Source organism: Oryx dammah, unplaced genomic scaffold (genome assembly GCF_014754425.2).
Source record: "Oryx dammah isolate SB20612 unplaced genomic scaffold, SCBI_Odam_1.1 HiC_scaffold_11058, whole genome shotgun sequence".
Classification (NCBI taxonomy): domain Eukaryota; kingdom Metazoa; phylum Chordata; class Mammalia; order Artiodactyla; family Bovidae; genus Oryx; species Oryx dammah.
In genome coordinates this window covers 2,256,571-2,268,644 of record NW_024080452.1, presented here as the reverse complement: position 1 = coordinate 2,268,644, position 12,074 = coordinate 2,256,571, and the positions used below count along the sequence as shown (strand labels likewise).

The window sequence follows — 12,074 nt, the reverse complement described above, 5'->3', positions numbered from 1 at the left end:
AAATTTCAGAAATATTAATACAGACCAGAAAATGGGCCTCAGAACTGAGTCATTGATCAGTTTAATGAGGGCTTTGTTTTTAGGGATCTATAGTAACATCGGAAGTAAATTTCTGGAGGGAATCCTGGATATATTATGTCAGACATGTTGACTATGGGTAGCTTTGGAGAAAAGAAATGAAGGGGTTTTGTTTTCATTTGAGAAAGGTGATTCCATCTGAATGTAAATATGATTTCTTGTTTTTTTTCTTTAGGGTATTGTCATTGGAACAGGAGAAAATTCTGAATTCGGAGAAGTTTTTAAAATGATGCAAGCAGAAGAAGTGAGTATTTTGTTTGTTGATGTTTTGGTTTCAAATCTGAAATATTCTCCATTTTAAGTAGGGGAAAAGAGAACATTGGAGGATTATTTTATTACTTTCAAAAGTAATATTTTATTCAGAATATCAGTTGTCTGTGCTTAAAAGCATAATTGGAAAGCCTGTAATTGGAAGGGCTTGAATTAATATTGTTAATATTCTGAAACATTCTGATGTTTATTCATTGTTTATAGGAGAAGAAGATTTATGGCCAGTTATTTATAAGGTTTATTATTTTTAGAAATTACTTTTATCATATTGATTTTAAAGATTACTAAATAGTATAGTTGTGCTTCAGAATATATCTTCTACCAAAATTCCCATTTTGACATAATTCCAGGTATCTGGAGGAAAAAATGATTGCAAAGTGATATAAATAACTTGGACGATATCCTTGTTTAAGGTTACTGAAAATCAGTTCTCTCATTTAAAATACCTCCTTATATATAAAAAAGAAAGTGCATTCTACAATATCATTTTCTCAGGTAACCTTCTGAGATTCCCGGATGTGATGCAGTATGTAAAATCATCTCAACCTTGGCAGTAGAGGGATTGCCAGAGACCAGGGAGCCAACAGGATAAAAAGATGGGTTACAAGCATGTTTGTGGATCTAGAAAGGAGAAAGAGTAGAAAAGTGAGGAGCAGCTGATGCTGTTGAAATCCTGGGGAAGCTGCTAGGGAGAATAGATTTTTCTCCAAGGAGGCATAGAGAGCACAGACCTTTTCAAATAAACAGGTTTTTAAAAGTCTAGGTCTCTAGGCCTCCCAGTTTCCTCGCTGAAGGAGTTGTGCATGTCATGAGTGTGTTAAGCACTTAGAATCCCTGGCACGTGGTAAAGCTGACTAAATTTAGGTAATTGTGGTGACACTCTTCTCCAATTTGTCAAGGCACCAAAAACCCCTCTGCAGAAGAGCATGGACCTCTTAGGAAAACAACTTTCCTTTTACTCCTTTGGTATAATAGGTAAGAGAAGAGTGAGTATGTATATCTCATAATATTTACTTAGGTTTTCTTTTGAGTGGGAAGTGGGAGTTAGGTACATACTTAAAAAATCCATTAATTCATTCATGTGTTAAGCTACTATTACTTTTTTTAAACTATTAAACTAATTCCCAGCCATTGTCCTTTTCTACAAAGATAGAAATCTGTAATTCCTATAATCAAAGAACCTTTCCATAAACATTTTAGTATGTCTTTCTAGTCTTCAATAAAATATCATAGTATTGTGTAATGACTGCTTTTCTGTTTTACGCATACCATCATAAACATCTTATCATTAAATAGATGCTCACCTTAAACAAATTTAAAGATTGTGTGGTATTATGAGTGTATGCATACATGCATAAAAAGTCAGCACTCTTTTTAGATGTTTGTGTAGGTCTTTAAAATTTTTTTAAATTGTGTAAGTAATAAACTACTCTTATTTCCTTAGGATAAATTCCTGGAAGTGATATTATTGGGTCAGAGAGAGGTGGTTTTAAAATTTTTGGCATGTTTTTAAAGGCTTTCTTTCCTGTTGCCAAATAATACCCTCCCTCAACAACAAAAAAAGTGTCTCTCTTCCAGCACTGTTGCCAACTTTTTTGTTTACTTCAAAATTCATTATTTGAGAAACTGAACACTTTGTCATATATATCTTAGTACTTTTTTATTTTATTCTATTTTATGAACTGCCAGTCTGTTTCTTTTGTGGCTTAAGCCTTAGATTGGTCACACCCCTTTGCATAATTAGGATATTAATCCTTTTGTTGTTTAAGTTAGAAATACATTCTTTTTCTTGATTTTTAAGTTACTTTTGAGGGCTCTATAATAAACTTGGTAGGGAGGGGAGAGATGTGTGTAATGAAATGCTCTCTTCCCTGAGATTCTGATCACACCCTCCTGTTGATAATCTCTGCAGTTAGGTTTCTGTGTTCCATTCATAAAGGCTTTTCCAACTCCATGTGGGAAAATGTTTATGTTTATTTAAACCTCACTATTACTTTTTACTTTTGACACTTAATTTTACTATTTTATTTAGAATTTATTTTAGTATAAGATTTAAGGTAGAGTTGGTACTCTTTTACTCAAAAATTATTTATCCTGGTACCAGCACTTCTATATTCCATTCTTTATTCATGGAGTTGAAATGACATCTTTATCATAGCATTAAACACATCAATTTTGGAGTCTTTTTCTTTAATTCTTCCATGATATTATTTTAATTTTTCTTGCTAACTTAAAAATAATGCAGTTTTAAGACATTTCTGCTGTACAGTTGCAAGAAAATAATTCTTTAAGTATTAATTCTGTTGATCCATTTTTCATTACTGTAAGCAAAGTAAAAAGTGGGAAGGTTATTTTGTTCATTTGTTTAAATGGTGTGTCTCATAGCTTCCTTCATTTGGTTACTGCTGTTTATTTTTTAGAATTTATAGTTTGATAAATTGAAAGGCAGTTTAGCCAATTAAACCTTTCCAGTTTATAGTAACACTTTACCATGAAACCACCTCAAATTTTTTGAAAAAAAATTTTCAGCTTTTTGATTCCATGGTTCTAATATAATGCATTGGACATGTTTTTTCTTGTTAGGATGGAATAGAAGGGTCAGGATCAAAATCAAGGGTCCGCAGACTTCTTGGTAAAGGGACAGGTTGTAAATATTTTAGCCTTTGATTCATACTTTCAATGATGGAAATACTCAGCTCTTTTGTCAGCACAAAAGCAACCACAACACAAATGGATATGGCTGTGTTCCAAAAAACTATTTACAAAACACATAGGAGGGGCACAGATTGTAGTTTGTTTGACCCTGGTACAATTCATCAGACACAATTTTATCAGGGTAGTATTTGGGATGGGATCTGAGAAGATCACAATCTGGATCATTATTTTTGTAATTGCAGAAAGATGAAGGAAATCTTGTTTTAAATGTACATGTTGATCTAGAATACAAAGTTACTTTGTTTTATTAAAACTCTGATGCTTTGTTTTTCCTCACAAAACCAGTGGTACATCCCTTCCCCTCACCTTCTTTTTCAAAGATAAGATTAAAAAAGAGAGTAAAGAATCAGTTGTTTCATTTATATTAATTGCTTTTTAACTTTCAAATGCTGCAAAGGTAGTAATTTTTAAATGTTAATTACTGTTTTAGCTGTCTTACATCATCTTTGGGCTAAGTCCTAAATACTTCTTGGTTTGCAGTACAAATTTAATGTGTAGTATCTAGGTATTGAGTTATGAGAAGTAAAGTTCTAGGGTTTATTTTTGCATACCTCACAGTTAGTAGAAAACCTACATGTATGTGCCACCTTGTTTTTCTCCCCCATTGTACAAAAATACTGGTAATGTTCTCTTATATTGGGAACTTTCAGATATTATTTCTTTAAAGGATGGGTGGCAGCAGTGGCAGCAAAAGGTAAAACTGTAGGTGTGTGCGTGCAACACAGCTTTAACCTTAATATTAATTTAATCTTCCCTCTTTAATGGAGTTTTGTAAAATCTTGCAACTGTGATCTGATAAACTTTCCCTTTTATATCAAGGAACTTTTGCTGCCCTCAGCTTGTTGTTCTGTCCCTTGTATGCTCAGGTGATTTTATATAAAAGGGGAAAATAGCTGTTTGATTCTGTTATAGGTATCATCATGTTGGTTGGCTGGTTACTAGGAAAAGACATACTGGAAATGTTTACTATTAGTGTAAGGTAAGTTCTAATGGTTTGTTTATAATTTGAAGTCTTTTGACTCTCATTTTTTTGTTTGGCACAGCTTATGTTTCATTATGGGTTTTATACGAGCACATAAGAGTATATTAACTGTACTTAAATAGTTCAGAATTCATATATTGAAATGAGCTCTAGGAAAATGAAAACCTACATGTATGCAGTGGAGAACCTCCACACTACCTATCTGGTATTACCAACCAAATATTGCATTTTTATACTTAGACAATTAAGGATCACCAAACTGAAAACTAGGAGCATGAGAAAGAAAGACCACAATATGGAAACTGAATAATCAACTCAGAGGAAAACCAAATATGTACAAATAGAAGAAAAATTGAAAATGAACAGAAAAGTATTCATATTTTCAGAGATTTGCGAAGAAATTGCATTTGTGACAAATTGTTGTAGAAAAGGATCACAGGACCCACGTTATTTTTCTTTTTTAGTTATTAAGTTTATGATTTTTAAGAGGCATCCCTGGTGGTCCAGTCGTTAAGACTTTGCCTTCCAATGCAGGAGGTGTGAGTTCAATCCCTGGTTGGGTGGCTAAGATCCCACATGCCTTGTGGCCAGAAAACCAGAACAGAAACAATAGAAGCAATATAGAGCAAATTCAATAAAGGCTTTAGAAATGGTCTACATCAAAAAAAATCTTAAAAAAAGATGATGATTACTGAAATTTAAAAACTCAGCTTAAAAATTGTGAGTCAAAATGGTCTCCCCAAAATAGAATAAAATGTCCAAAACAGAGGAGATAAAAGTGTCAAAGAGAATAATTCAATAAATGCCATATCTCAGTAAAAGGAGTTTTAAAAAGAGATAAGAAATTATATAAGAAATGAAGCAAGACATGAATCTTTATACATCGAAGGGATCCTCCAGATGCCAAGCAGGAGGACCAAAACTCCAGCCTAGAAACATCATTGTGAAAGTCAGGAAAACAGGTCAGGTCATGTGTAAAGGAAGGAAAATTTGACTGGTATCATACTTCTCATTAGCAACTGCAGTTTCCATCACAGGGTGTTTCTAGTCTCCACTAAGATTTCAGCTCACCAGACTTTCCTAGGTCATAACCTGGTATCTGTGTCCTGAACACCACAGGGCAACTTCCTCTCCTGAGAGTGTCCCTGCAGCAGTTCCTGCAGCAGTTCAGACAAGCAGGTGAGATGACCATGTGAGGGCAGGAGCTGTCCTGGGTTAAAATGCCTCATATTCTGTAGGAGCCATCATCTCTGGAAACATACACTTTCCAGGATGCCTGATAGGACCATGTCCAGTTTATGACAGTCACCACAATCAGGAAACCCAAAGCTATGGCTTCCTATAAGATAATTATAATTCTTCCAGTCTGTAGATAATTTATTGGTCAGGAGATTCTTTTATCATAATCAGTGTTGCCTAGCAACATAGTTGCTGTACTGTCACCACTAAGGGAACAAAGCTAGTTAACCAAATAGACAAGGGAAAAAGGATTTTCTAAAAACCTTCATCCACAACCACTTTGAATTAAATTAGAAGACAGTGGGGCAGTACAATTAAAACATGGGGGGAAGTGATTTTAAATCTATAAATCTAGGACTAGCCAAAGTATCAATTCAGGGTAAGCAAGTAGTCAGAAAATATATTCCTTACCTACTCTTGTATGAATTCTAGCAAATCAAGAGTGGAAAAAGGGAAAACAGTGTTGTATAGGGTGTAAGAAACAGTGGGACTCCCTCAGTCCTCTATGGAGAAATTCTGGATGACAGCTCTGTGATAGGTCTAGCAAGTAATAGTTCAACTTTTAGAATAAAAACCAGTGGATTAAAAAACAAATGGAGTACAAGGAATAACTAGGATGAATAAGAAGTTAAAAGATATTTGTGATAGAGTGAAGGAGTATAGTTTTTCCTTGGAGGAGCAAAAATGCAACTTGAAATTCTTGGCTTCAATATATGTAAAAAAGTATTGGGTTAAATATGAAATGAATTTAAAATTGGGCATGAATTTTATTAATCATTGGCATATCATCTATTGGACTCATGTTTTTTAGAGTGTTTTTTAAAGAGTACTTCATGAAGATTAACACATCATGACTTTTATTCCTACCTCAGGGTCATCCAAGAGATCAAACATTTAAACAGTTTTTTAATAGAAAACTCATTCTATTGCACAATGACCATATGGGTCTATTGCATTTTTATAAATTTTAAAATACACATAGGATCTTTAGTGAGTATTTTTCCTGTGTCTTGAAATATCTTGCTTTCTTGTTACCCTAACAGTAATTTTAACAAGTATTTCCAACTGTGCTAAAAATGAGTAAAACAATGAGAAAGCAGAAAAATCAGTCAGTTCAGTTCAGTCAGTTCAGTTCAGTCACTCAGTCATGTCTGCAGCACGCCACCTCATGAATCGAAGTACGCCAGGCCTCCCTGTCCATCACCAACTCCCGGAGTTCACTCAGACCCACGTCCATCGAGTCAGTGATGCCATCCAGCCATCTCATCCTCTGTTGTCCCCTTCTCCTCCTGCCCCCAGTCCCTCCCAGCATCAGAGTTTTTTCCAGTGAGTCAACTCTTCGCATGAGGTGGCCAAAGTACTGGAGTTTCATCTTCAGCATCATTCCCTCCATGGAAATCCCAGGGCTGATCTTCAGAATGGACTGGTTGGATCTCCTTGCAGTCCAAGGGACTCTCAAGAGTCTTCTCCAACACCACAGTTCAAAAGCATCAATTCTTTGGTGCTCAGCTTTCTTCACAGTCCAACTCTCACATCCATACATGACCACAGGAAAAACCATAGCCTTGACTAGACGGACCTTTGTTGGCAAAGTAATGTCCCTGTTTTTGAATATGCTATCTAGGTTGGTCATAACTTTTCTTCCAGGGAGTAAGCGTCTTTTAATTTCATGGTTGCAATCACCATCTGCAGTGATTTTGGAGCCCCCCAAAATAAAGTCTGACACTGTTTCCACTGTTTCCCCATCTATTTCCCATGAAGTGATGGGACCAGATGCCATGATCTTTGTTTTCTGAATGTTGAGCTTTAAGCCAACTTTTTCACTCTATTTCACTTTCATCAAGAGGCTTTTTAGTTCCTCTTCACTTTTTGCCATAAGGGTGGTGTCATCTGCATATCTGAGGTTATTGATATTTCTCCCAGAAATCTTGATTCCAGCTTGTGTTTCTTCCAGTCCAGCGTTTCTCATGATGTACTCTGCATAGAAGTTAAATAAGCAGGGTGACAGTATACAGCCTTGACGTACTCCTTTTCCTATTTGGAACCAGCCTGTTGTTCCATGTTCAGTTCTAACTGTTGTTTCCTGACCTGCATACAGATTTCTCAAGAGGCAGGTCAGGTGGTCTGGTATTCCTGTCTCTTTCAGAATTTTCCACAGTTTATTGTGATCCACACAGTGAAAGGCTTTGGCGTAGTCAATAAAGCAGAAATAGATGTTTATCTGTAACTCTCTTGCTTTTTCCATGATCCAGTGGATGTTGGCAATTTGATCTCTGGTTCCTCTGCCTTTTTTAAAACCAGCTTGAACATCAGGAAGTTCATGGTTCATGTATTGCTGAAGACTGGCTTGGAGAATTTTGAGCGTTACTTAACTAGCGTGTGAGATGAGTGGAATTGTGCGGTAGTTTGTGCATTCTTTGGCATTGCCTTTCTTTGGGAAGAGAAGAAAGAAAAGAAGCAGGAGAATAAATAGCTTTTAAAACTACTGTTCAACTCTTTGTGATCCCATGGACTGTTAGTCCAAGCCAGAATACTGGAATGCGTTTCGCTTCTTCAGGGGATCGTCTCAACCCAGGGATCTAACCTAGGTCTCCCACATTACAGGTGGATTCTTTACCAGCTGAACCACAAGGGAAGCCCTAACTGGAGTGGGTAGCCTATCCCTACTGTAATAATAAATAAATCATTATTATTATTTTATCCTTTAATTTTCTTGTTATTTTGCCCAAAGTATCATTTAAAAAGGTAAAAAAGGAGTCTAGGGATAAAATTTCGGGTTTTTTTTTTTTTTTTTGCATTCATTAAAATTGAGAAAATTTTTTTTTTTTTTTACCATAATGACAAATAAGAATTGACAGAGAGTTTTCATAATTATTACACAAACCAGAAGATGAATGCAAAGCAGCAACCACTCTAAGCTATAACAATGAAGGTGAAATTGAATCATTATATAAGTGAAATCTCAGTACCAAACCCTTGCATGATGAAACTCTAGGTTTTCTCAAACTCCTGAATTACTGACTAAACTTTTTTGTTTTTTGTTACCTGCACTGTGTGGCTTGTGGGATCTTAGTTCCCTGACCAGAGATTAAACCTGGGCCATGGCAGTGAAAGCGCTGTGTCCTAACCACTGGACCACCAGAGAATTCACTGAACTGCTTTATTTTTCAGGATAAAAGGAGAGGGATGGATAGGCATTCTCTTATAGGTAATCATTCTGTAGCAAGGAATTTGTTGTGTAGTATTGTGTTACAAAGAAGATGACTATCCAAAAGTTATGAGTCATCAGCATTTTCAGAAGTGTTACATTTTAGATGCAAACAGAGGAACCAGAATTTATAAACCTACAACCTATTAAAAATGGTTTTTAAATTTGAAATCACTATTTTGTAAGGTAAATATGTTCTAGGTTTATTCATGACAGTTCATGAGCAGTTGCATTCAAAGGACATTATCCAGTTCAGATACATATACTTTCAAATCCAAGCATATAGTTTGGGGTGAAAATTCAAATAAAAATTTATGAAGTTTTTCATAATCCATTCTGTTTTTTTGTAAGTTATTTATAAAATGATTTAAATAGAAAAGAATTAGAAGGTCCATTGGATCTAAGTTATAAATGATGATAGCTGTCTTTGCTGATACAGTGAGAGTTAATGGAAGCATAAATAAAGAAGATTCTATTTGTACTTAGAGGTTCAAAAGAGAAAATGAAGTATTAATGATAACACATCTTTCTTGGTTATACAGTGTGTGTACTATTCAGCCAGTAATTATAAATATTATTTACTGGATTTTAGATTTTAGAATCAACCTATAAAAAATTGATAATGGTTGTAGAACACAGTGTAATGATAGGCAAGTTAAAAATGTGAAAGTGAAGTTGCTCAGACGTGTCCAACTCTTTGCAACTCCGTGGACTGTAGCCTACCAGGTTCCTCTGTCCATGGGAGTTTTCAGGCAAGAATACTAGAGTGGGTTGCCGTTTCCTTCTCCAGAAGATCTTCCCGACCAGGGATAGAACCTGGGTCTCCCGCATTGTAGGCAGACATTTTACCGTCTGAGCCACCAGGGAAGTCCATTGGCAGGTCGGTATAAACCCCCCCGACAGGGTTTCTGCTATAAGCTAAATGAGGTCACCACGGAACCGCTGAGCAGGGCTCCTCATTTGCTTCGGGCAGAGTGTGTCGTTCATTCACACAAGCACACTGTAGAGTTAGTAAAGTATGGCAGAAAACATGTTTGTTAGGAGAATAAAGAACTAGAGCTCCAAGCCTCCTTTCTTGTCCTGAAGAATCTCAGATGAGCCCTCAAGATGAAAGGTTGCTGCTGAACCACAATTGATGCCAGGATTCTTGGCCTCCGGAGGAGAAGAATTCAATCTGGGGCCGGTGACCAGGCTTGATTGCTCAGAGCTTTTGTGTAATAAAGTTTTATTAGAGTATAAAAGAGATAGAGAAAGCTTCTGACACAGACATCAGAAGGGGGCAGAAACAAGTTAGATCATGCTAAAGAAAAAGTTGGTAATAGAAATTGAGCAGTAGAGGGGAGTGCGGGGAGCAGTGTTAGAACGAAGGATGGATGTGTACCTGTCCTCATCTGTACCAGAGTCGGGATAATACCTGGAATGGGACAAGTAGAGTTTTAATTTGAAGATTTTTTTTTTAATACTATGAAGGGAAATAATTAATTAATTAGTTTTGTGATAAAATGCACATACCAGTAAAATATTTCCTTTTAAAGTATGCAGTTCAGTGGTGTTAAGTACATTCGTATTGTTAGCACAATCACCAACATCTAGTGTTGGAACTTTTAAATCACCCCTGAAAGAAAACCCTGTGCCTGTTCATTCCCCATTCTGCCCTCTCCTTGCCCACTGGTAGCCACTAAACAGTGGCTGTCTTTTTGGTTTTGCTTATTCCTGACATCTCACATAAGTGAAATCTTGCAACATGTGTCCTGCTGCTTTCCTTAGCATGATGTTTTCAAGGTTTTTCCATTTGTAGCATGAATCAGTACTCTATTCTTTTTTATGTCTCCTTTGTACGGGCATACACCACAGTTTAACATTCATCAATTGATGAACATTTGGGCTCTTTCCATCTTTAGAGTGTGAATAATGCTGCTGTGAACATTCATGTACAAGTTTTTGTGTGAACACCTGTTACTATATTTATGGATGAGGAAACTAAACTACAGGGGTGGTAGAATAATAGCTTAAGGTCACACAGGTAAAAATTGAAGCTTGCAGTAGAAATTTAGGCAGTGTGATATAAGAATGTTTATTTTTTAATCATTGTGCCAATAAATGTTAATCAATTTTTCCTCATACTAAGGCCTTTTATGGGTTTGACAGCATTGATTTTACATTATTTAGTCTCTAAGTAACAGCTACTTGAAATTATTTTGTGGGTACTACTGAGTTTGTACTTAAATGCTGTGTCTTTGGCTACAGTTTGGCTGTAGCAGCAATTCCTGAAGGTCTTCCCATTGTGGTCACAGTGACTCTAGCCCTTGGTGTTATGAGAATGGTGAAGAAGAGGGCGATTGTGAAAAAACTACCTATTGTTGAAACTCTGGGTAAGTCTCTGGTTAGAGCATACTTGTCCGTTGACATGTTAGTTTCCATTAGCAGAGATCCTGGGGTTTTATAGCTTTTGTCTTAGAGGTTTACTTGGTGGTGGTGGACATACAGCAGTGTTGAGGATGGTTTTACTAACCAAAAAAGGTCATTAAATCACTCAAGTAAGGGAACTTTAAATCTTTCTGCATCATGGAGTGTTTAATGCTTACATCATGTTTAAAAAAATAAAGTGACTTTCAGTTCAAGATGGCAGAGTAGAAGGAAATACACGTGCTCATCCCCTGTCTGAGCACCAAAATTGCAACTAGCTGTTGAAGGAGAAAACTGGAACCCACCAAAAAATGATATCCCATGTTCAAAGACAAACAAGAAGCCACAGTGAGATGGTAGGATGGCACAATCACGATAAAAACCAGAACCCATACCTGCTGGGTGAGTGATGCACAGTCTGGAGAACAATAATACCAAAGAAGTTCTTGCACTGTTGTGAAGGTTCTGAACCCCACATCAGGCTTCTGACCCTGGGGATCCGACGAAGGGATGGGAATTGATAGCATATGGTGAACAGTTCAGATTCGTGATCTCTGAAGGAGACAGTTTTGCTTTGGGACCAGAGACTTGGCTTCAGTCACTCAAAACTTGGTGTGGCAAAAGATTTATTACAGTAAAAAAGCGATAGAGAAAGCTTCTGACACAGACATCAGAAAGGGGCAGAGGGTGCCTCACAGGCTAGTCTTGTCAAGGCCTTACATACTTTCTGGTTACTTTTAAACGAGAGATCAAATTGCCAACATCCGCTGGATCATGGAAAAAGCAAGAGAGTTCCAGAAAAACATCTACTTCTGCTTTATTGACTATGCCAAAGCCTTTGACTGTGTGGATCACAATAAACTGTGGACAATTCTGAAAGAGATGGGAATACCAGACCACCTAACCTGCCTCTTGAGAAATCTGTATGCAGGTCAGGAAGCAACAGTTAGAACTCGACATGGAACAACAGACTGGTTCCAAATAGGAAAAGGAGTACATCAAGGCTGTATATTGTCACCCTGCTTATTTAACTTCTATGCAGAGTACATCATGAGAAACGCTGGGCTGGAAGAAGCAGAAGCTGGAATCAAGATTTCTGGGAGAAATATCAGTAACCTCAGATATGCAGATGACACCACCCTTATGGCAGAAAGTGAAGAGGAACTAAAACAGCCT

The 12,074-nt window shown here is 36.6% G+C and overlaps 1 protein-coding gene across 2 annotated transcripts in view; it reads left to right on the top strand.

The window, feature by feature from the left end:
• LOC120860386 (calcium-transporting ATPase type 2C member 1-like) overlaps positions 1–12,074 on the top strand; it is a 126,239-nt gene that overhangs the window by 81,168 nt on the left and 32,997 nt on the right. For both annotated transcript variants that reach the window (XM_040236187.1, XM_040236186.1), the window contains 4 exons: positions 254–322; positions 1,248–1,323; positions 3,976–4,042; positions 10,740–10,864. In XM_040236187.1, the coding sequence (XP_040092121.1) occupies positions 254–322; positions 1,248–1,323; positions 3,976–4,042; positions 10,740–10,864 (337 nt within the window). The remainder of the gene's footprint in view (positions 1–253; positions 323–1,247; positions 1,324–3,975; positions 4,043–10,739; positions 10,865–12,074) is intronic.